At 39.2% G+C, this 27,113-nt stretch overlaps 1 protein-coding gene across 2 annotated transcripts in view; it reads right to left on the reverse strand.

Annotated features, from left to right (window-relative positions):
- The window catches only part of DMD (dystrophin), a 3,507,873-nt gene that overhangs the window by 1,380,550 nt on the left and 2,100,210 nt on the right, over positions 1 to 27,113 (reverse strand). For both annotated transcript variants that reach the window (XM_073614841.1, XM_073614839.1), the window contains one exon: positions 1,373 to 1,537. In XM_073614841.1, the coding sequence (XP_073470942.1) occupies positions 1,373 to 1,537 (165 nt within the window). The remainder of the gene's footprint in view (positions 1 to 1,372; positions 1,538 to 27,113) is intronic.

The raw sequence follows: 27,113 nt of genomic DNA on the forward strand, positions 1-27,113 counted from the left end.
TGCTTGCCACCATTCACTATACAATTTGTGCTAAATATGCACTCACTAGAATTAGAAAACTACTAGCATTATTTCCTTTGACAATACTGCGACAATGTCAGCAACAACCTTTTACCCAACCTCACACGACACCTAATAAATTTTGAAAGTGAGATTTCAGTTGAATCTCATTTTTTTTTTTTTTTTATTTTAGAGAGAGATGAGAAAGGTTATAATATTCCTTATTTGTAATTGTCTTCTGTGTTTCTATGGAGGGAATGCCCTTCCTTCCTGTTTTAGTAACACAGTAAGTAAGGTAAAACCTTTCCAGTGGGAAGAAACAGTAATAACAGTTTGTGTTATTTTTGTGCCCAATAATAAAATGTTGAATAGATGTGTTTTAAATTTCTGTTCTTTACCTTGTTCAACATTGTAAATTTCCTGGTGTGAAAGTGACCAACTATTAAATGCACTGTAGAAATACTATGTACTTTTTGGTGAACAATGGTAGCCTCCCACTGGCTTCACAATACCTACTGTCTACAGACTAATCCACAGCATAATAATATCATAAACTGACTTCGAGGACCTGCAAGCATTGAACCAAGATGACTTAGTGTATTAAAATGGATTGTCTCACTGTAAGTTTGACAAAGAGACTGAAATCCTGTTAATAATAATTGTGCTATAACTTGATTGTATTAGTGAAGTTGCACTAATATTTTCTCAAATATAACACATGTTGATATACTGTATACTGCAAGTGTTCATGTCTGAGCTGCAGTTGTTTTGTTACAGACAGAATTGTTGCTAACCGGTCAATTCTATGCATTATTATTTTTAAACATCATATATAAATATATTTCTCCCTTTGAGAAGACATCCACAAGGTTTATCATGCATTATCTGCATGGCCAACTTTCTTATCAGCCATATTAGTATCAGTTCCTTAAAACGGAAATAAACTGCATCTGTGTACCACAAACTGAAAGCACTATGTAATTATTTTTTAATATTCAAAGCAATCTCACACACTTAACCATGTCTCTATGCTTTATTTTGTTGAGAAAACACATTTAAACCCCCCTAGCTTTTTTGGTTGTGGCCATCTTCAGTAAGGGCAGATGATTCATGTACCATTTTTTCACTGGAATCCATCTGCCCTTTGGCCAGGCCTGCATACAGGAGTGTGTGCTTAGCTGAGAAAACCCATCCTCCCCTCCTAAAGACTCCTGGAATGTGTGAAAATATTTGCCTAGGCCTGGAAACCAGGAAATAACTGAAGAATCTATTTGCTAATGCTAGCAGCATGTGGTTTAAACATTGCTAACAATTTAAACAATTGAAGTCCTGCTTTAATTTTTTTTAGTGTGTAATATATGCAAAGATTTACCTTGATATCAAATGCTCCCGGTCTTCCCACTTGATTGTAGAATAATAACTGGTCTTTTACAGATGAAATCCACAATGTCAACTGATTCAACTGAAGTTCAAACAAGGAAACATTCTTTAAATGATCCTCTATTTCATTTTGCTTATCATGAAGATCCTTTGACACCTTAAAAAAGAAAAACAAAAAAAATGGAGCTTTTGAAAAAAGTAAATGACATAAAAAGCTCGGCTCCTGCCATGGTCATGACCACTAATTCACTCAAATTGTGGCTATATTTTCTATATATTTTTAGTCTACACTTAGCTAAGGCTCTTCTGAAGAAGCCATTGCTACTGAGGTGCATGCACAAGTTGGGCGCATGTGTCCAGGCCTCTCTGGACTAAACAGAAAGGCATCTGTACAACACTGATGTCTTATGTGAATAATACACTGACAAAAGAAAAATATCATCTTTGTGTGATGTCTGAATGGACTGGCTCAAAAGAGAAAAACATATGAGAGAGATAGAAAGAGTTAGTTTGTAATGGAACAGGTTGATATTTAGAGTTAACCAAGTGATATGGTAAAATAACGAAATAAAGAAAGACCCCAAGTGTAACAAACAGAACATAGCATGATTGTACAAAATAATCTCACGTCGCTCTCACAAGTGCTCAATTAAAAAAACGGGTCAGTTTTTCTGATATTGAATGTGATAGCATTAATGAGACCATGGCTGCCACTGCCTCTGACTCTTTTCCCGATAAAGCTAATCAGCCGATAAATGCTAACCATCAGTCTAGCTTGCCAAATTTAAACCAGGGGGCACAGGGCTCTAGCAAGAAGAAAAAGAAAAGACATACAATAAAACAAGAAGGGGCGGAAAGACACACAGATGGGGCCCGACAAGGATCATTACCTGCTGAGAGATCATGTTCAGAAGTAATCTCCAATGTGGTGAATTTGTCAAATTTAACTCTAAGCTCCTCTGAACTGTCGTTACTATCTAAGGGGTTACATTTTTGTCCGGATCGACATTTTGATTTCTTTGGGACTATACTGGATATCAATAAATTTGTTTGTAGCCTCACTTTGAGGAAACATTATTTCAATGAACCTGTTGATGAAGTGGCTACAGAGGGTGGAAATTGGGATATTCCTGCTGCTGCTACATTGGGTGAGTCTTGTGCCTCTTTATCTAGTTTCTAGCTTTGTGCCCTATGTGACCTGGAGGAACTTGCCTTTAAGTCCATAGCCACCCCAACTGAGTTGTTGGGTGGTGGTACGACCATCCCTTTTAGGTTGAGTTCTGACTTCTACCCGTTTAACTCTAGGGGCAAGGACATGGACCTTTTTCAAAAGTTGGTAGAGTGGGACTTGACCCATTTAGCATGCGGCTGCAGGGATCATATAAGATCTGATAATCTCACCAGTCTGGAGAGAGAGGCTCTAATTAATCTTAGTAGGAACCATGACATCATCATTAAGAATGCTGATAAAGGGAGCTCTGTGGTAGTATTAGATTCTGATACATATAGGAATAAAGCAATTCGCCAGCTGTCTGATGAAAGTACATATTTAAAGTCAAGGGGGATCCCACATCCATTTTTAAGAAGGATTTATGTGCACTCCTAGACAGAGCAGTGGCAGCGGGGATTTTTCAGTTTGTGAGAGAGATATCTTCATCCCTAATGCTCCCATAATGCCTATCTTTCATCATTTCCCAAAGATCCACAGAGGGTGTACCCCAGTGTTAGGTAGACCCATAGTAGTGGGTATTGGATCACTCAATGAGCGATTGGATGCGTGGGTTGATCATCAGTTACAACCCTTGGTCTTAGCCCTACCTGGTTTACTTAGGGACACCAAACAGCTTCTTTCTGATATGCAGCATTTGAAATGGAATCCAAACTTTGTTTGGATCACCTGCGATGTAACGAGTTTGCATTCCTCTATTCCCCATTCCCTGGGTCTCCAGGCTGTGGCTTTTTTACTTAAACATCATAGCCACTACTCCTTGGTACATCAAGAGTTAATTCTATGTTGTTTGGAGTATTTATTGACTCTTTCTTTTATTAATGTTCAATGGGGACTGCTATCTCCAGAAGTGCTGGGCCTCGATGGGCGCCAGATTTTCCCCCTCCCTTGCCAATCTCTACATGGGATGGTGGGAGAGGTCCCGCATCTTCGGCACTGGTTGTCTCCATCGTTCAAGTATAAAGTTTTTCCGTCGTTACATAGACAATTTGATCTTTGTATGTACCAAGGATGTGGGCAGCATCCATGATTGGCTCCTATACCTTGATGACAATATTCTGAACCTTAAATTCATAGATACCATGCACCATAGACAGATAGAATTTCTGGACATTGTTCTAATAGGTGAAGGAGATATTATCTCCTCCAAGCTTTATAGGAAGCCATCAGCTGGCAATTATTTGTTGCGGGCCGATTCAGGCCACCATAAAGACACAATTAAAGGTATTCCCGTTGGTCAATTCCTAAGATTGAAACATGTCTGTAGCAATGAAGCAGATTTTCTGAAAGAAGCACTCGATATGAGAACTTCCTTCATTGAGAGGGGGTACACTGTCTCTGTCCTTGACAGGGCTGAGAGAAGTGATCTCCTCCGGGATAACACCAACAGGAATAAGAGAAGAAATGGAGGCAAACATAGATCTGATAAATCTATCAATATTCCTGTTTTTTCTACTCCTTATAGCATGGAGTCTAACAAAATTAGGAATACGATTGAAAAATATTTGTCTTGTATAAGGACCCTTCATATGCTCAAATTCTGTCTAAGGGTATCAAATCGGTGTTTTGTAGAGCTCTACTATTGGTGGAACATTGTGCCCTAGCCTTTATACTAGTGGGTCCTATTGTCCACATCGGCTACAATTTAAGGGATCTTTTCATCGTGGAGGCAATGGTTGCCCGTGTTGCCCCCACATATTGCAAGGTGACATGATTCATTCCAGTTCCCGAAATAAGAATTTTAAGGCATCCTCTTTCATTAATTGTAACACCAGATTCTTAGTATACGTGGTCACTTGTGATCAATGATCCATTCAATACGTGGGGCTACCACACAAAGACTGAGGGATAGGCTATATGACCACCTATATGACATTTCTATAGAACACTCCACTAATGTAGTTAGGCACTGAAATTTGTGTCACAATGGAGATGCCAGCAGCCTATGCATTCAGGGTGTTGAGAACATGATGGTACCAAAAAGGAGAGGGGACAAGTTTAGGTTACTTTGTAAAAGAGAAGTCCACTGGATATTCCATCTTAATACCAGGCGGCCCATCGGCCTCAGCTTCCAGTGGGATATTACACATTTTTACAAATGATACACTTGATCTGCACACAGAATGTTCCACATTAGGACTTTGTTAGTGTATTGGGCTTGGGATTGATATGGGAATCCCTTTGTCTAGATTGGTTACTTGTCCCATGGTGTCCCCTTGAAGGGTACTTTCATTATAATATACTATATAATTTCATATTGTCTGCTGTCTGCTGTTATATTTCATCTGAGTTCTGTTTAGCTCAGTGTTTCTTTTTTCTTCTTTTGTAGCTATACAGCTCTCTTTTTTCGTCTTGTTTTTCATTTCATCTTTATTTTTTCTCTGCCTCTTTTGTTTTCATTATCCTTTCGGGAGATGTTTTACAGCCACACATATATATTACCTGAGATATGCTATAGCTACCACTTCCCGCCCCCCCCCCCTCTCTGTTGCTTATTTGTCTATAATATGGATATATATTTATGCATTCTATTATGGGTGCTTTCATCTCAATCAATAGACATAGCTGATCGTTCAAAGTGACATTGTTTGTTTTTATAGACATATGATCCTGTTTGTTCATCATACTTGGGTTTATATCGGGAGGTATTGCATATGTGACAGATTTTACTATTAACATTTTTTCATCGGTTATGTGTGGTTCATTTAAACTGAGGGGTTTTCATGGAATCAAGATGGAAATTAGTAGAGTGGAAGAATGCATTTATTTATTTATTTAGTTGATGTCATTACATTTTTATTATCATTAAATGACTATTTCAACATAAGTTAATTTAAGAAGCGATTGTTCGATGCTTTAGAAGATTAGAACCACTGAGTACCATGCACTGGCATTTATGCATGGGTGATGGACGCTTAATTCTTTTAAATTGTATATATATGTCTGCTTGTATATGTAGCATTTAGCTATGACTAAGAGCCATATACAGTGTGAAATGCATCAGCTGCATGGGTAGTTGTGATGCTTTGATGTAATTTTTTACATAATAAAGGTGAATTCTATGGAGTGCAGCTATCCAGCTATTTATTTTTTCCTAACAGACTGATATTCTGCGAAAGGTACAAGGATTGGACTGCTGATGACTGGGGTTAAGTCATTTTTTCTGATGAACCCCCTTTCCGATTGTTTGGGGCATCTGGAAAAAACCTTGTCTAGAGAAGAAAAGGTGATCGTTACCATCAGTCCTGTGTCACGCCAACAATAAAGCATCCTGAGACCATTCATATGTGGGGTTGCTTCTCAGCCAAGGGAGTGGGCTTCCTCACAATTTTGCCTAAGAAGCCAGCCAATGAATAAAGAATGGCACAAAACCATTCTCCAAGAGCAACTTCTCCCAGCCATCCAAGAACAGTTTGGTGAGGACCACTGCCTTTTCCAGCATGATGGAGCACCTTGCCATATAGCAAAAGTGCTAAGTGGCTTGGAGACTGAAACATCAAAATTTTGGGTCCATTGCCAGGAAACTCCCCAGACCTTAATCCCATTGAGAGCTTGTGGTCAATACTCAAGAGACAGATGAACAAAAAAGAAAATCACACATTCTGACAAACTCCAAGCATTGATTATGCAAGAATGGGCTGCCATCAGTTGGGATGTGGCCAAGAAGTTGATTGACAGCTTGCCAGGGCAAATTGCAGAGGTCTTGAAAAAGAAGGGTCAACACTGCAAAAGTTGATTCTTTGCATAAACTTAACGTAATTGTCAATAATAGCCTTTGAACACTGAAGGAGCAGACTTTGTGAAAATGAATACTTGTGTCATTCTCAAAACTTTGGCCATGGCTGTATATAACAATATATAACTATAACTATATATATATATATATATATATATATATATATATATATATATATATATATATATATATATATATATATATATATACACACACAGTATCTCACAAAAGTGAGTACACGCCTCACATTTTTGTAAATATTTTATTATATCTTTTCATGTAACAACACTGAAGAAATTACACTTTGCTACAATGTAAAATAGTGAGTGTACAGCTTGTATAACAGTGTAAATGTGCTGTCCCCTTCAAAATAACTCAACACACAGCCATTAATGTCTAAACCGCTGGCAACAAACGTAAGTACACCCCGAAGCGAAAATGTCTAAAATGGGCCCAAAGTGTCAATATTTTGTGTGGCCACCATTATTTTCCAGCACTGCCTTAACCCACTTGGGCATGGAATTCACCAGAGCTTCACAGGTTGCCACCGGAGTCCTATTCCGCTCCTCCATGATGACATCACAGAGCTGGTGGATGTTAAAGACCTTGTGCTCCTCCACCTTCCATTTGAGGATGTGTCAGGGCTGGGCTCAGCCCTTCCTTCTCAAAGCTGGCGGCTCAGCTGTGGGCTAATTGCCAGCTCCATTCTTTCCATAGTGAGTCACCTGTTGATGATATCCTGCTCATCAGTATTGCCTACTTAAACCGTCCAGCCCGGATGATCTCTGCCTTCGCCGTGGTCACATCTCTAGAGATGCTCTGCTGTGTTCGTGTTAAAGATTTGTTTGGTTGACATTCCTTCTGGCTCCAGATCCTGCTTGCTGTTCTACTACACTCATCTCTGCCTCCCTGACATTTTGGCTTGTCTGACTATCCATTCCGGTTCCTGAACTCTGGCTATGTTTTGACTACATTTTCTCGGTTTACCTTCTTCTTATTAATAAACAAGTGTGATTTACCTGTACTTCTGTCTCAGTCTAATTCATGGTTTCTCACAGGATGCCCCACAGATGCTCAATAGGGTTTAGGTCTGGAGACATGCTTGGCCAGTCCATCACCTTTACCCTCAGATTCTTTAGCAAGGCAGTGGTCATCTTGGAGGTGTGTTTGGGATCGTTATCATGTTGGAATACTGCCCTGCGGTCCCATCTCTGAAGGGAGGGGATCATGCTCTTCTTTGGTATGTCACAGTACATGTTGGCATTTCTGGTTCCCTCAATGTACTGTAGCTCCCCAGTTCTGTCAGCACTCATGCAGCCCCAGACCATGACACTCCCACCACTATGCTTGACTGTAGGCAAGACACACCTGGTTGGAACCACACATGCTTGACACCAGCTGAGCCAAATACATTTATCTTGGTCTCATCAGACCATAGGACATGGTTCCAGTAATCCATGTCCTTAGTCTGCTTGTCTTCAGCAAACTGTTTGTGGGCTTTCTTGTGCATCATCTTTAGAAGAGGCTTCCTTCTGGGATGACAGCCATGCAGACCAATTTGATGCAATGTGCAGCGTGTGGTCTGAGCACTGACAGGCTGACCCCCCACCCCTTCAATCTCTGCAGCAATACTGGCAGCACTCATAAATCTATTTCCCAGACAACCTCTGTATATGACGCTGAGCATGTGCACTCAACTTCTTTGGTCGACCATGGCGAGGCCTGTTCTGAGTGGAACCTGTCCTGTTAAACCGCTGTATGGTCTTGGCCACTGTGCTGCAGCTCAGTTTCAGGTTCTTGGCAATCTTCTTATAGCCTAGGCCATCTTTATGTAGAGAAACAATTCTTTTTTTCAGATCCTCATAGAGTTTTTTGCCATGAGGTGCCATTGTGAACTTCCAGTGACCAGTATGAGAAAGTGAAAGTGATAACACCAAATTTAACACACCTGCTCTTCATTTACACCTGAGACATTGTAACACTAATGAGTCAGATGACACCAGGGAGGGAAAATGGTTAACTGGGCCCAAGTGGGACATTTTCACTTAGGGATGTACTCACTTTTGTTGCCAGCGGTTTAGACATTAATGGCTGTGTGTTGAGTTATTTTGAGGGGACAGTAAATGTACACTGTTATACAAGCTCACTCACTACTTTACATTGTAGCAAAGTGTCATTTCTTCAGTGTTGTAATCTCACTTTTGTGAGAATATATATATATATATATATATATATATATATATATATATATATACAGTGCCTTGAAAAAGTATTCATACCTCTTGAAATGTTCCACATTTTGTCATGTTACAATGAAAAAAGTTAATGTATTTTATTAGGATTGTATGTGATAGATCAACACAAAGTGGCACATAATTGTGAAGTGGAAGGAAAATGATAAATGGTTTTCCAAATTGTTTACAAATAAATATCTGAAAATTATGGCGTGCATTTGTATTCAGCCCCCCAGAGTCAATACTTTGTCTTGTTAGGTTTGCAGTTGTGCCATACTCTTTCCATTTTTGGATAATAGATTGAACAGTGCTCCGTGAGATGTTCAAAGCTTTGGATATTTTTTTTATAACCTAACCCTGCTTTAAACTTCTCCACAACTTTATAACTGACCTGTCTTGTGTGTTCCTTTGCCTTCATGGTGCAGTTTGTTCACTAAGGTTCTCTAAAAAAACCTTTGAGGGCTTCACAGAACAGCTGTATTTATACTGAGATTAAATCACACACAGATGGACTCTATTTACTAATTAGGTGACTTCTGAAGGCAATTAGTTCCACTAGATTTAGGGGTATCAGTGTAAAGGGGGCTGAATACAAATGCACGCCACAATTTTCAGATATTTATTTGTAAACAATTTGGAAAACCGTTTATCATTTTCCTTCCACTTCACAATTATGTGCCACTTTGTGTGGGTCTATCACATAAAATCACAATAAAATACATTTATGTTTTTGGTTGTAACATGACAAAATGTGGAAAATTTCAAAGGGTATGAATACTTTTTCAAGGCACTGTATATACAGTAATATATATATATATATATATATATATATATATACACACACTGTATATATATTGTTCTTACTCTCACATCAGCTACTGGTTTTGCTACATACAGGTGCTATTATTAATATAAAAACATTAGGTACTATTGATGAGTGCCGTCATACTAGTCTTCAATGATAAGCAATTTACCAAGGAGAGTGAATCTAAATATGACAGCAAAGCAGTAATTGTTGCCTTGGCAACTGCAAGTATGACAAGAGAGGAAAAAAAGGTATGGGCAACAAACTGCTTGCACATTTTTCATTTTGGAACTGTAAACTTATTAAAGGACCATATTGAAAAACTAAATAAAAAAGGTAAACATTTATTTTAAGATCTGCATCCCACAGTTTTCCCATGTGTTTATTATGTTTTATATTAAAACTAAAAAAAGAGAGTTATGTGCAGAAGCTCCAAAGAAGCAATCAATCATCCTTTAATATTTGTACTGCTCTAAAATGAAAAAAAGATGACACATTTGCACATCATCATTGATTTTTGCACAGCAATTTTATAGAATCACTATTGTACCTGATCAATTGAGTTCTGGTTGTTGAATGCTTGGTTAGATTGCTGTTTGCTTTTAGCATTAATCCTGGCCTTGGCTTAAGTCTCGTACACACGGTATGATTGTTGGCAGGGGATTGTCTGTTGACAGTTAGTATGCTTTTGACAATTGTTGTCCAACTTTCGGCCAACAAATGTTGTATGACAGGCTAGTAAATTTTCAGCAGACAATGACGTCAGATTTTCGTATGGTCAGTACACAAATCTGTCACACAAAAGTCGAAAGTATAAACAAGCATGCTCGGAATCAGTGCTCACCAAACATGAAATTAGCAGAAGGGGCCCAAAGGGTGGCGCTCAAGAGCTGAAATACCTCATAGTACGTCACTACGTTAGTGTTTGTGGCACGACAATTGTGTACTGTTAGTATGCAAGACAAGATCCTGGCACATGCCGTTTTGACAAAAATCAGACGTTGGCCAACAATTGTACCGTGTGTACGAGGCTTTAATGGTCAAACATTAGGAACTATTGATGAATGCCACCATACTAAAGTTCTAGTTAAATTAGTTTAGAAAGGACTCAGAAAAATACAAACTGATCTAATCTTTTTCTCAGACATTTCAATTTATTGCAAGCTTTTTTATGTATGTCACTAGAAAAAAAAAGTACACATAATTGTGGGCGTGCCTGGAGAGAATTGTATATGTATAAGCCAAAGGTAAAGGGGCCTGCAGTTCCAAGAATGGGGCAGTATAGAGATACAAGCTGTAAAGCTGCTTAATTGGCTGCAGCTCACACTTCATCAATCGTAGACAGGTTCTGCTGTACTAATACTCTACTTGGACATCACAGGGAAGGACCTGACATAAAACCCAAAGTCCATATCAATTCTAATTTAGTAGATCTCTTATCAATTCTTATACTGTGAAATATTTTAAGCCAGGTGGCTATTGAACCAGGGAGGCTGCCATTTAGGTGTTTCCATGAGGTTCAGGTGGGATGTATGGATTGAACCCTCCTGTATATACACATCTTTATCTCAGATGTAGAAGTTGCTGTGTCAGATCTACAATTACATTTGTTTTGTGATGCAAAAGGAGGTATCTCACCACCTAAAAAATGCATGTTGTCTAATTTAAAGTGCCTTGCATTGTAAATACAAACTAGGATTTGGCCATGACAGTATAACAAATTATCTAGTAATTTAAGGATTTTTGACCATTTGAAAAAGAACCCACAATCAGCAAAAACGGCTGTTTTGTTTTTGGTTTTGTAGACTGCATGCAATAATGTTCTTAAATTAACCACTTGCCCACTGGGCACTTAAACCCCCCTTCCTAACCAGATCAATTTTCAGCTTTCAGTGCCCTCACACTTTGAATGACACTTACTCAGTCATGGCTGGGCATGGATGAGCATGGCTGGGCATGGACAAGCATGACTGGGCATGGGTGAGCATGGCTGGGCATAGATGAGCATGGCCTAGCATGGATGGGCATGGCTAAGCATGGATGAGCATGGCTGGGCATGGATGAGCAGAGCTGGGTATGAATGAGCAGAGCTGGGTGTGGTTGAGCAGACCTGGGAATGGATGAGCATGGATGGGCATGACTGGGCCTGGATAAGCATGGCTGGGCATCACTGGGCATGGATGAGCATGGCTGGGCATGGCATGACTGGGCCTGGATGAGCATGGCTGGGCATCACTGGGCATGGATGAGCATGGCTGGGCATGGATGAGCATGGCTTGGCATGGTTGAAGCATGGATGAGCCATGGATGGAACATGGATGCGCAGGATTGATCAGCGCTGTGGGCACTCCAGATGCAGCCCACAGCGCTGCTGCACCTGGCTCCTTCCTCACCTTGCACACTGTACTGTACCGATTGGTGCGAGGAGAGGGGAGGAGCTGAACTGGACATGCCCAGTCTGTTGACAACTGATCACTAGCATTGGACGGGGCTCCTACAGACCGGTTTCATCACTAGACAACCTTTGAAAAAGTCACGTGTCTAGTGATGAAACCAGTCGGGAGGAGCCAGTGACGAGCAGTACTGTGTGTACACTGTTGGCGTGTGAGGAGATCCCAGCTGTTAGCTGTATGCAACTGACCTTACCATATGCGATTTATTCTGCTGAAAAGTGTGAGTGAATTTTTACCCTTATTATATAGGGATTACATATCACACTGCCTGCGCAATGGTCTTTCTTTCTTTGTTGTTTCATACTGCAAAAGTTCTTTGAAAGCCAGAATCTAGTCCATGCTAATGAGCAGCTGAATATATGAGCAAGCCAGCTATCACTGGGGATTACTCATTGAAACCTGTCTATATTCATCAAATCACCAAAGACGTTATATTTTTTCACAGCAGTATGCTGTCCTATTGAGATACCTGTGCACTGTGGTTTATTACATTGATATATCTCATCTTTATTTTCCTCTTTTTAATTGTGTTCAATAATTTATTATCACATTGATATTTAGTTATAGGATTTTGTTATGGTGAAGGATGTTATGTTATCTATAATAGGCTCCATTTGATTATTTTGCACATGATTCACTGATTAATCATTAAGAGATCACACCATGTTATATTGGGAGGTTAATATTAGCGCATTATACATTTTGAATATATACATGGCTAGCTGGTGCCACAGTGGTTCATATGGTCACAAAGTCTCATTTTGGTTGACTTAGCAAACTACATATAATCGTCTCCAAACATACCATGCAAACATTACCATTCTTTCAAATGGTTTGGATTACTAAAACAGCAACTATTTGAAAAGTCTGTTAACTGTGCTTTTCGTGGTAAATGTCCTGAAGTGTATTACTATGGCTAGCAGTTTTCCAGAGGTATATGTCACAGCCAAGCCATATTTCTGTAGCAGTATTGCATGTATTCTTACAGGAGCTTGGCAGACTAGTAATGGTTTATGGAAGGAACATATCCTTCTGCTTGTTCTTTAGTCATCAGAATCTTTGTATAATTTTGCACTGCACATGTTAACAACTGTAATGCCTAAAATTTTGAGATTACTTTTTGCTAGTTTCAAGGCCATTTTTGGATATATGCTATTGTATTTGCAGCTGTTTGGATAATTCAGAGAATCTCAAAACACGGGCTTTAGCCAAGCCTCTATCCTGCTCTCATTCCTATTGTCATAGAATGGCCTTTTTTAGGGATTATCAATAGTACTATCAAATACACTTTATGGGGAATACATTGTGGTAAATACTATGCCATGCCTAATAGATTCATTAGACCTATTCTGTTCCATGCTGCTGGGGTTTTTTTTGGCATATACTGTAAGAAAAAAATTGTATTATTATGGTAAAGAATAAAAAAATGATCAAGCCATCTACTACTATGTGGGTGTCTTTAAAATGTAGCTATAATCAAACATTGTCAGGTTTTGTTTACTGTGGTCTGTGTCTTATTGAGGAGATTTCTTTTTACCATCTGTCAAAGGTGTCCATAGGTTGCCGAATAGGGCTCTATATCCATTCCCACTCTTTCTGGGTGCTTTGTGAAATGTCCTGACCTGATTGGAGCTAATGAAAATACAGCACATGAATCTCCTCCTCTTAGTATTTTGAAGTACAATTACCCTTATATATATAGGTTCCTGGCATGCTTTAACGTTTGTGCCTTCACTGCTTGGTAGGGTGACAGAGCTCACAACTTCTTCTTCAAGCTTTGAAAGTGTTTTCTTATGTTTATATGTAAAACACAACACACTTCCCTGCAGCAAGAAAAATGGTATGATTGAAGTGTCCACATATGTTCTAAAAATGAGTCGTATCTTTCAAAAGCTTTGGGATATTTGAAATTGTTTTCTCATTTTTTGTAGATACTTTTGGCATACCATATCAGTTCTTTATGGAGGTTAGACCTACATATTCTTCTGTTACTAGAATGATCTTGAAATTTAAAACATGCTCTTTATTAGTTAAATATGCTTATCGGGTATCATCTAGTTGTTGGTTCTGTTTACAGTCATGTGAAGTCCCAACAAACAGAAGGGTTTTCCTTACTTTTAACTTAGCTACAGTCATTTTTGCTAAATGATTTCAACTTCCACTTCCTCATTATATGCCCTGTACGTACATTGTGCACTGTTTTCATTTGTACATATGTCCAGTACATACAGTGGGGCAAAAAAGTATTTAGTCAGCCACCAATTGTGCAAGTTCTCCCATTTAAAAAGATGAGATAGGCCTGTAATTGTCATCATAGGTATACCTCAACTATGAGAGACAAAATGTGGAAACAAATCCAGACAATCACATTGTCTGATTTTTGAAAGAAATTATTTGCAAATTATGGTGGAAAATAAGTATTTGGTCACCTACAAACAAGCAAGATTTCTGGCTCTCACAGACTTGTATCTTCTTCTTTAAGAGGCTCCTCTGTCCTCCACTCATTACCTGTATTAATGGCACCTGTTTGAACTTGTTATCAGTATAAGAGACACCTGTCCACAACCTCAAACAGTCACACTCCAAACTCCACTAAGGTGAAGACCAAAGAGCTGTTGAAGGACACCAGAAACAAAATTGTAGACCTGCACCAGGCTGGGAAGATTGAATCTTCAATAGGCAAGCAGCTTGGTATGAAGAAATCAACTGTGGGAGCAATAATTAGAAAATTGAAGACATACAAGACCACTGATAATCTCCCTCAATCTGGGGCTCCATGCAAGATCTCACCCCGAGGGGTCAAAATGATCACAAGAACGGTGAGCAAAAATCCCAGAACCACATGGGGGACCTAGTGAATGACCTGCAGAGAGCTGGGACCAACGTAACAAAGGCTACCATCAGTAACACACTATGCTGCCAGGGACTCAGATCCTGCAGTGCCAGACGTGTCTCCCTGCTTAAGCCAGTACATGTCCGGGCCCATCTGAGGTTTGCTAGAAAGCATTTGGATGATCCAGAAGAGGATTGGGAGAATGTCATATGGTCAGATAAAACCAAAGTAGAACTGTTTGGTAGAAACACAACTCGTCGTGTTTGGAGGAGAGAGAATGCTGAGTTGCAACCAAAGAACACCATACCTACTGTGAAGCATGGGGGTGGCAACATCATGCTTTGGGGCTACTTCTCTGCAAAGGGAAGAGGACGACTGATCCGTGTACATGAAAGAATTAATTGGGCCATGTATCGTGAGATTTTGAGTGCAAACCTCCTCCCATCAGCAAGGGCATTGAAGAAGAAACATGGCTGGGTCTTTCAGCATGACAATGATCCCAAACACACTGCCCAGGCAATGAAGGAGTGGCTTCGTAAGAAGCATTTCAAGGTCCTGGAGTGGCCTAGCCATTCTCCAGATCTCAACCCCATAAAAAACCTTTGGAGGGAGTTTAAAGTCCGTGTTGCCCAGCGACAGCTCCAAAACATCACTGCTCTAGAGGAGATCTGCATGGAGGAATGGGCCAACATACCAGCAACAGTGTGTGACAACCTTGTGAAGACTTACAGAAAACATTTGACTGTCATTGCCAACAAAGGATATATAACAAAGTATTGAGATGAACTTTTGATATTGACAAAATACTTATTTTCCACCATAATTTGCAAATAAATTCTTGCCAAATCAGACAATGTGATTGTCTCGATTTGTTTCCACATTTTGTCTCTCATAGTTGAGGTATACCTATGATGACAATTACAGGCCTCTTTCATCTTTTTAAGTGGGAGAACTTGCACAATTGGTGCCCCAATTTGTTGCCCCACTGTATGTGCAGTTGTTGTCTACAAGTGTTGTTAATTGTATACATTATGTATGTATTTTGAAGATTCTGTGCATTGTTTACACAGACAGCCCACACTGGTGCTTGAGATGCTACAGTTCACATAGCTTTATATTATGCATTAGTAGTCCCTCATGTTAAGCAAACTTACACAACTTAGTCAGAATTAACTAGCTTTCTTTTAAATTTTATTTTGAGCAGATGTTTACTTTCAAGCCTGAGCTCTTTAGTGTTTTTGACATAGCAGTTTTTAGTGTTAAGCTTGAGTTCAGTCATAAATTTGTGTATACCTCAATTGTGTCTGATATGCTTAAAAAATATTTTTGCAAGGTCTGCAATTTTTAAGGATTTGTAGCAACAAATCTCCCACAATGAGGCTTGAGGATTTTCACATGCTATATTCAACTTTTCTTCAGCTATGGTTTACAGTCAAATACGGTTTTCTGATCTAATAGCTATTTGCAAGCTTGTGTTGCATAAAAATATACACTTTGCTGCCCAATGATCATCTAAAAAGTCTGAATTCTTTTGACATGGATTCAAACATTTGCTAAAAATTTTCTTTAGGGATTTTTGTCCATACTTCTTTAAAAGAATCAAGCTGTTGAATTAAGTTGTTGAAAATTGTTGACCATATTTATGGTATAGAGAAAACCTCCTCTGCCAGCTCATCCCAAATGTATTCATACTATAATCAATAATACCGGCCCATGCCATTTAAATTTTAAAAACCAAGATATCCAGAAATCAAGATCTGTCAGAGCATACCATTTCCATTTCCAAGTTTCCATAATTTTAGAGGAATTCTGGTGTATAGCAGTTATGATTCAAAACTGATTCTTCAGAAAAAAAACATTGATGACAAAGGAGCACTGCAGTGAGCTAAGTACTGCCCTGTGCTTCTCATAGACATAGAAATCTAAATGATATATGTGTAAAATGTAACTCCTACTTCCTGTAAGAAAATTCATTCATAGTCTCCAATGTGAACAGTGGTGGTGCATCATCTTTGACACAGCAGCACATCAAGTGGGTTTTATCAAGAAGAGAGCAAAGCTTCGAATCACAACAGCTTTGGCATAAAAAACATAACATTCATTCATGCTCAGTAGATCGATCTAGTAGATCCACTAAGGCAGCTTGAGGATTCCAATAGGGGCTTTATTGCAATGCTGATATGCATTAAAGTGGATGTAAGCATATACAGTATCTCACAAAAGGGAGTACATCCCTCACATTTTTATAAATATTTTATTATATCTTTTCATGTGCCAACACTGAAGAAATGACACTTTGCTACAATGTAAAGTAGTGAGTGTACAGCTTGTATAACAGTGTAAATTTGCTGTCCCCTCAAAATAACTCAACACACAGCGATTAATGTCTAAACCGCTGGCAACAAAAATGAGTATATCCCTAAGTGAAAATGTCCAAAATGGGCCCAAAGTGTCAATATTTTGTGTGGCCACCATTATTTTCCAGCACTGCCTCAACCCTCTTGGGCTTGCTGGATGTTAGAGACCTTGCTCTCCTCCACCTTCCATTTGAAGATCCCCCACAGATGCTCAATATGGTTTAGGTCTGGAGACATGCTTGGCCAGTCCATCACCTTTACCCTCAGCTTCTTTAGCAAGGCAGTGGTCATCTTGGAGGTGTGTTTGGGGTCGTTATCATGTTGGAATACTGCCCTGCGGCCCAGTCTCCAAAGAGAGGGGATCATGGTCTGCTTCAGTATGTCACAGTACATGTTGGCATTCATAGTCCCCTTAATGAACTGTAGCTCCCCAGTGCCGGCAGCACTCATGCAGCCCCAGAACTTGACACTCCCACCACCATGCTTGACTGTAGGCAAGACACCTGTCTTTGTACTCCTCAGCTGGTTGCCGCCACACATGCTTGACACCATCTGAACCAAATAAGCTTATCTTGGTCTCATCAGACCACAGGACATGGTTCCAGTAATCCATGTCCTTAGTCTGCTTGTTGTCAGCAAACTGTTTGCTGGCTTTCTTGTGCATCATCTTTAGAAGAGTCTTTCTTCTGGGATGACAGCCATGCAGACCAATGTGATGCAGTGTGCGGTGCGGCATATGGTCTGAGCACTGACAGGTTGACCCCTTCAACTTCTGCAGCAATGCTGGCAGCTCTCACGTTTATTTCCCAAAGACAACCTCTGGATATGATGCTGAGCACGTGCACTCAACTTTTTTGTTTGACAATGGCGAGACCTGTTCTGAGTGGAACCTGTTAAATCACTGTATGGTCTTGGCCACCGTGCTGCAGCTCAGTTTCAGGGTCTTGGCAATCTTCCTATAGCCTAGGCCATCTTTATGTAGAGCAACATTTTTTTTTTCAGATCCTCAGAGAGTTCTTTGCCATGAGGTGCCATGTTGAACTTCCAGTGACCAGTATGAGAGAGTGAGAGTGATAACATCAAATTTAACACACCTGCTCCCCATTCACACCTGAAACCTTGTAACGCTAATGAGTCACATGACACCGGGGAGGGAAAATGGATAAAAACATGAGGGGTGTACTCACTTTTGTGAGATACTGTATATATATATATATATATATATATATATATATATATATATATATATACAGTGACCATTGCCATGCTAAAGAAGCTGAGGGTAAAGGTGATGAACTGGTCAAGCATGTCTCCAGACCTAAACCCTATTGAGCATCTGTGGGGCATCCTCAAAAGGTGGAAGAGCGCAAGGTCTCTAACATCCACCAGCTCTGTGACGTCATCATGGAGTGGAAGAGGACTCCAGTGGCAACCTGTGGAGCTCTGGTGAACTTCATGCCCAAGAGGGTTAAGGCAGTGCTGGAAAGTAATGCTGGCCACACAAAATATTGACACTTTGGGCCCAATTTGGACATTTTCACTTAGGGGTGTTGTCAGGGCTGGGCTCAGCCCTTCCTTCTGTGAGCTGGCCACTCAGCTGACGGCTAATTGCCAGCTCCTTTCTCTCCACAGTGACTCAGCTGTTGATGATCTGCTCATCAGTCCTGCCTACTTAAAGCCGTCCAGCTCTCGACATCTCTGCCTTTGCCTTTGGTCACATCTCAGAGACTTTCTCCTGTGTTCCTGTTGAAGACTTGCTCGGCTGACGTTCCTCCTGGCTCCTGATCCTGCTTGCTGTACTACTACGTTGATCTCTGGCTCTCTAACATTGGCATTGGCTGACTACTCGATCTGGTTACTAACTCTGGCTATGTATTGACTACGCTTACTCTGTTTACCTTTTTATTATTATTAAACAAGTGTGATTAACTGTGCTTCTGTCTCGGTCTGATTCATGGTTTCTGACAGTTATACTCACTTTTGTTGACAGCGGTTTAGACATTAATGGCTGTGTGTTGAGTAATTATGAGTGCACAGCAAATTTACACTGTTATACAAGCTGTACACTCATCACTTTACATTGCAGCATGTGTGTCATTTCTTCAATGTTGTCACATGAAAAGATATAATAAAATATTTACAAAAATGTGAGGGGTGTACTCACTTTTGTGATATAATATATATATATATATATATATATATATATATATATATATTATAATTGATAACATATACATGCTAAAAACCATAAATAAACAAATTATTAAAACATATGTGCCTGATAATAATTATACTACATTCACATCCAATGTATATACAGTCCTATTATAAGAACACTCAAAGCCTAAAAACACAAAAATTAATAATGAAATAATTCAGGCCAAAGTTGACATACAGTATAACCCTTTTGGTACCTGTGTCCGTAATTAAAAAAATCTACTTTGATTCCTTCTGACTTAATTCCCTTATTTTATTACTCCCTCATCAGTGTGCCTTTATTCTACACTCTTCTTTCGACAAACGTAAACAAATAGTGGAAAAAAATGATGTGGTAATAAGACCCGAGGATAAGGGGGGCATTGTTGTTGTGTCGAAAGAAGAGCATAGAAAGGAGATGAATAAACTATTGTAAGATAAAGATACATATCAAATACTCAATGCTATCTACCTTTAAATAGATATAACAAAGAACTGGAGAAATTGGTAAAGAGAGATGGTCTAATGCCCTGTACACACGATCGGACATTCCAACAACAAAATCCATTGATTTTTTCCGACTGATGTTGGCTCAAACTTGTCTTGCATACACACAGTCACACAAATCTTGTCGGAAATTTCGAACATCAAGAACGCGGTGACGTACAACACGTACGACGAGCTAAGAAAAATGAAGTTCAATAGCCAGTGCAGCTCTTCTGCTTGATTCCGAGCGGAACTTTGTGCGATGGAATTGTGTACACACGATCGGAATTTACGACAAAGGATTTTGTTGTTGGAAAATTTGAGATCCAGATCTCAAATTTTGTGTGACGGAAATTCCAATGGAAAATGGCCTACACACGGTCGGAATTTCCGACAACAAGCTCCCATCTAACATTTTTTGTTGGAAAATCAGACCGTGTGTACGGGGCATAAGAAAGGGGTCCTAAATAAGAAGGAAGGAAATGTCTTGTACTGTCTTTATGCAGAATATCAGTTATATACAGTTTACCAAAAATCCATAAGGCTAAAGATCATCCCTCATTTAGTTTATGGAGAAATTAAAGGATAACGCTTGCTTAAAAACTCCTTTGCAAGCTCAGTAATTTATAAATAGATAGGGGGTGTAATATATGAAGTATACCATAGATGGCACTGTGAAGCAGCGGAGAAGGATATATAAAAACTGTTTTATCTTTTTATTTTGTTTTTCCTGGGGAAATGGCTGGCAAAGTTCACATCTACATCTGTAGCCAAGATAGGGCCTGGTCATCGCAACAGCTTGCAAACAAAAGTGGTGATAAAATAGTGCTACATTGTAGATATAAACTAGCAGTATGCTAGGCTCTATTTCACCCTTGAGGAAATCACATAATGAGTGATGAAACGTGTAGAGGTGAAGCCTATGACATCACATACCCAAAAGGGAGGTTTTTTTTTTAAGCTGCAAGTTGCTGATTTACTTTTAAAACAGGTAGTTATTTTTAATGGAAAGCACAATGATGGTTCTAACTTTTTGAGCCACACACCGGAGAGATCTTGCTTGGGAGGAGATTAATTATTGTAACAGACCAGAGGGACCATACAGTATAGAAAGGAGGCATGGAGACAATTTCAAAGTTATCAAGGGGAAGGCACAGTGTGACTTATGCTCTTATATAGGTTAATGCTTTCAGGTGAGAGTATAAGGTGGTGGGTGGTGGAGCATGCGGAATTTACCATTTTGCAATGGTTTGCTTGCACCATGGATGAGCATAAATTGGGGACTGTCACATATTGTAAACACAAAAGTGGGATTCCTATTTAGATTTTTTTTTTACTTTCTGTTGGGAATATGTTTACTACTGCATGGCACTATTCATAAATTAACATTAGATTTAATATTAACACAGAGACATACATTTTTAATCAGAATTAATTACATTTCACAATAGAGATTGTGGTAGCAACATATTTTCCGCATTCATACATTTACTTTCCCCTGAAAACTTGATTGTGGTAAAAAAAACAAAAAAAAAAACAAGGTTGTCCACTCCAGTCATTTTCAGTGCTGTGTATTTAGTGTAATAAAACTCAGCTAATGTAACTGATGTACTATCTAGTGGAGCATTGAACAGCCCTTCATTTTGAAATATATAGTATGCATAATGTATGACTGAATTTAATTGTTAATGCTGCAATTAATGGAGTGTGTCCAAAGAAACGAATAGTATGCCCCTTGCTACAGGCAAAACAATTGCTGAGTTTCAATCTTTTATCAGCTAGTTCTTATGAAAATAAGGTTGTCCTAAATAAACATAATGTTGAATAGTATTTTCATGTTTTAACTGTTCTGGGCCAGAACTATAACTTTCTATATAATGTAGAGTTCAGATTGCATGTTCACCTGCTACAAAAAAAAAAACAACAAAAAACAACATAAATAATAGATTTAAAAATGTGTTTTAATGCTCTTCCTGCACATTAGATGGCAGTTTTGTAGTAGGCTAGTAAAAGCTAATAGAAAATGCAGTGGTAGAAATGAATGTACTGTGACTCTGTCAGTTGGGTAAAGGGGATCAAGTTCTTGCTGTTATAAAGTAAATGGATTCAGGCACATAACCACAGTTGCATTCCATTTAACATCATGGCAAATAATTTTCTGAGGATCTGAAAAAAAGAATTCTGCTCTGCATAAAGATGGCCTAGGCTATAAGAAGATTGCCAAGGCCCTGAAATAGAGATGCAGCATGGTGGCCAAGACCATACAGCGGTTTAACAGGACAGGTTCCACTCAGAACAGGCCTCACCTTGGTTGACCAAAGAAGTTGAGTGCATGTTCTCAGCATCATATCCAGAGGTTGTCTTTGGTGAATAGACATATGAGTGCTGCTAGCATTGCTGCAGAAGTTGAAGGGGCAGGGGGGTCAGCCTGTCAGTGCTCAGACCATATGATGCACACTGCATCATATTGGTCTGCATGGCTGTCATCCCAGAAGGAAGCCTCTTCTAAAGATGATGCAAACGAAAGCCAGCAAACAATTTGCTGAAGACAAGAAGACTAAGGACGTGGATTACTGAAACCATGTCCTGTGGTCTAATAAGACCAAGATAAACCTATTTGGTTCAGATGGTGTCAAGCGCATGTGGCGGCAACCAGCTGAGGAGTACAAAGACAAGTGTGTCTTGCCTACAGTCAAACATGGTGGTGGGAGTGTCATGGCACTGGGGAGCTACAGTTCATTGAGGGAACTATGAATGCCAACATGTAAGTACTCAATTTTGTTGCCAGCGGTTTAGACATTAATGGCTGTGTGTTGAGTTATTGTGAGGGGACAGCAAATTTACACTGTTATACAAGCTGTACACTCACTACTTTACATTGTGGCAAAGTGTCATTTCTTCAGTGTTGTTACATGAAAAGATATAATAAAATATTTACAAAAATCTGAGGGGTGTACTCACTTTTGTGAGATACTGTATATAATGGGCACTGCCTGATTGGATAATTCAAAGAAGGCTGCTGTTTACAACTCATGTGAGATATGATAAGGGAAAACAAAAGGTCTGACCTTTGAAGTGGAAAAATATTTACATTAACAGCAATATGTAAGCTAGGAATAGTGTGTTGCTGTAACACACTAAACAATGATTTAAACAATGGTTTAAATACTGTTTGTTCCATAACTAAAATATATTTCCAATTATAATATTATATACATCTGTTAATAGAGATTTCACATAAACTCGTTATCTATTACTATCTTTTATTATCTATTATTATATAATAACAGCAGTTATACCAGATAGGGCAGCTAAAAAAGATGCAGATTTAAGGGTCTAGAGTGGAAGCTACAAGGGAAGCCTAAATATCCTAACTTCAAGGTGATAAACCACCAGGGAACCCAGCAGAATGAACAAACAGCTCCCACTTGCAAATCAGGAGCATACCTTCATACAGAGGAATGAGCAGATGAGGCAGAGAACTTCATGTCTCAAGATTTGTGGCTTGAGTGGGAAATAAACTGTGATTGTCTACAAGGTACGTATGTAGTAGCAGATGGAAAAGGAGGTTCCTTTGCCCCATCCAAAGATCCACTGTCTTGAGGTAAGTGAACACTCTGCACTAGAGGCATTGGGAATTATATTGTCAAGGGTAGAACAAAAGAGATGTCAACCCTTAAAGAGAATGTAAATAAGATGTTCCTTGGGCATATCCTTGAAGTTCCAGGTATGAAACGAAAGTGCCCTATGCATATGACATTACATTCATGCGAGACATAAGCTTAGATGCTTGTAAGAGACCATCACAGCTGAACTGCAGGGCTTCTGAATTTTTCAAAATCTCCAGGATATGGGAGCTTTTCCTTAAGATGGAGGGGGTCTAATTAAGGAGATTTGACATGAATGACAAATTACATGAATTCACAAATCTGAGTCCCTGCCAACAAAAAAAAACGAGTCCTAAATAGGGAGTCTAACTGTCTGTCAGAGACATCTGTAAATATAAGAACATCATAAACCTGTTGGTATGCTTTGTTGGGAAAATTATAAAATGGCATCCATCAATGCCAACTGTGAGGTAGATCCCACTGATTCAGCCCTACCAGCCTTTCTCCCAATGCAAGTCCTTAGAGACTGGGTCACACCAGAAACAGTGCCACAGTTTTGGACTTGGAGAGCACACTGCAATTAACTAACACATTATATGAAATATGGAAAGTGCCACATTGCAGAGCTGAGTGCCTAAAAGTCATATTCCATGTTAGTTCTATAATCTTCCAGTTCAGGGGAGTTTAAGTACAGACTCCAAAGCTGTTGCTGTGAATATACCAATCCAGATAGATGCTGGGTGGATGCTAGCTCAAGCAGCGTTTCTAAAGTCACTGAAGAAAAAATACCTATAGTGTACTGAACAACTTCACTGAAGGAAAAAAAGTAAAGTAAAAAAAAGAAGTAAAAGCCTACCAAAAATATAGTTAGAGTTTTTCTAAGCAGAGCTGAGGAAAAGGCATCTGACCCAACCTCCGGTGGATGGCAGTATACCCCAAATGTCTATGAATACTAAATTCATGTGTCCCTTAATTGACATTAAAAAAAACAAAAAAAAACGATACATTCCCTTTAAGGAATATTCAAAATTGACTACATTTACCCATATTTTATGCAACATTCATCTAAATAGGTGTCCTGAAAGCACATTCAATTAGAAATCTGACAAGTGTATTTTTACTTGAGCACTAGATGTATATTTATGTCCACATATGCACATTACAGAATGAAAAGGATTAGATTTCCAAGTTACATGGTGTAGTGACAACTCTTACAAAACTGGAATATACTTTTGCTTCTAGACACTTACGAGGCATCCCAACGAGTCAATGCTTCACCCACTGATGTTTAGAGTGACCCAAGCATATGCTGATTCAAGACATAAATTTAGAGAAATTCTGTTTCAAACTTTGTTAACAATAGCTTATCAAGGGAAATTCATCTTGTCTCTGTCATTGTTATTTGCTAGGCTTCTCACTCAGGACAATGGCCTGCACTGTTAGATGAGTGTAAAGCACAGAAATAGAAGTAATTTGGTCATTTTGATTCCATTATTTACCAGGATATTGGATATATGCACAGACTTGTCCCAGTTTACAACTTCATCATGTTTATAAAGTGTGTATTGGTTAAAACTATTATTTAAATATATTCCTTTATAGCCACAATGCATTTAAATATAATTTGTGTGCTCACGATGCCTATGGAAATCCAGTTATTATCATGAAACATAATAGTGACATCATAATTTGACTGTACATAGCCTGTGCAGGGAGCAGAGCAGTGGGTGAGACCCAGTAGCTCCACTTGCACCTGCCTGCAGAAAACTACAGGGGGCAGATTCAAGACCAGTCACCCTGCACAAGGAGAGGGGGAGAGAAGGGGAGAGCAGCAGAGGATGGGAAATGCCTGAAAAAGGAAATGTGTATGAAATGTTTAATTACTGTAAACAAATGGATTACTGCACAGATTTAAAAAGAAATACACAGGTTTGAGTAAGAATACTCATACATGCATATTGTATCCAGACAATATTTACTAAGCCCACAGTTAAGCATTTAAGAAGAAATTATGTTACATGGTTACATAATTACATAGTTGGTAAGGTTTAATAAATACACCAGTCCATCCAGTTCAACCTGTGGTGTGTGTATGTGTTTATGTCAATAGTAAATCGCATATACTGTACATGTATGTTGAGATTGTTAAGATGCCCATCTAATATTATTTTAAATGATTGACACTCCCTGTTAATACCACTGCTTATGGTAGAGAATTCCACATCCTTAACACTCTGCGGGTGACAGCAGCAAACGGTGTCCTCCATGTGTCTTCTCCCATCCTCTCCTATAGGCGATAAACAATCAGCACAAACCCCCCTTTCAGGAGAGCCACCGATCAGCTCTCCTCTACTCGCAACTGTCATTCGCGAGTGAGGAAAAGCCGATCAACGGCTCTTCCTGTTTACATTGTGATCAGTTGTGATCGGAGGCTCTTTACCGAGATCGATATATCGGTGTGTCAGACTGACACACCACACCACCGATTGCCGAGATGCGAGCGGTGGCTGTTATTCTGCTGGGCATCATATGACGCCCAGTCAAGATAACTGAACCACTGCCCAGCCATCATTCTGCCATAGGCCGGGAAGGAAGTGGTTAAATGACATTTTTTCCTTTAGAAATTTAATTTTTCTGTTCTAAACATTGGGAAAATGTGTTACATTACAGGCAGACTAAGGGGAGCCCCCCAGGCATGATATTTAATAAAATATTTCATTTTTATTGTTTCACTTTAAGCATTATTTTTTTTAATTGTTTTTATTGCAATTTTTTAAGTATGTGGTACAAAATAGAGCCTATTGGGCATACCCAGGCTCGAATATAAAAACTACAAACAAAAACTAAAAACAACCACTAAAAACTTGGTACGCTTGAACCACCTATGCAGGTTTAAACATACATGTCTTTCCCGACAAATCTTCAAAGCCTAGCTCACTATGAAGATAAATACTCTCTCAGAACTGAGATACCCAGAAACGTATCTGGCTAGTGTAACATGAGATTAAAGTCTTGTTAACTGAGAAATGGTGAATGACTATACGGAGTATATTCTAGTCATCTAGAGAGTCCACATTTGTAGATGGGGATTCCACCCATATGTCCCACATTTTGTGAAGTTTTTTAGCACAACCTCTGGACAAGTAAGGGGCTTTGTACAATGGGAGGGAAAAGTTAATTAACCATTTCCAAAGATTAATGGATGGTGCAGCAGATGATTTCCACTGGCGTACTATGGCCTTGCATGCATAATAGACTAATAATCCTAGTAGGGTTCTGACTGCACGACTATGAGCCAGAGGGTCGACAAGACCCATCAGGCACACCTCCAGCGTCAGTGGGTTCTGGATGGTGGTAACAGTGGAAATGACCGTAGCGACCTATTTCCAAAAATGTTTTATTTGGGAACAGGTCCAGAATACATGAATAAAACCCGCTGATGGTGCAACACACCTCCAGCAGGAAGCTGAGGTAGACAGATATATTTTATGTAAGCGTGTGGGTGTGTAACACACTCTATGCATAATTTTAAACTGTATTAGTCTATCCCTTGCAGAAAGCAATAGTGTGAAGAAACATTCCCACAATTTTCCCAATCCTCCCACAATTTTCCCAATCCTCCATATTCAGTGTAGGGAAGTCTTCCACCCATTTAGCCTTAAGAGTTTCAAGTCCTGTATGTAAATTAGGCAACAATTCTTTGTATATGTTGGACAAAGGCTTGCTCATAGATTAGTCTCTGAGTAAGTCCTCCAAAGTCGAAGTATAAAAAGCCACTTGGGAGTTTTCAAATTGAG

Source organism: Aquarana catesbeiana, linkage group LG02 (assembly GCF_042186555.1).
Source record: "Aquarana catesbeiana isolate 2022-GZ linkage group LG02, ASM4218655v1, whole genome shotgun sequence".
Taxonomy (NCBI): Eukaryota; Metazoa; Chordata; class Amphibia; order Anura; family Ranidae; genus Aquarana; species Aquarana catesbeiana.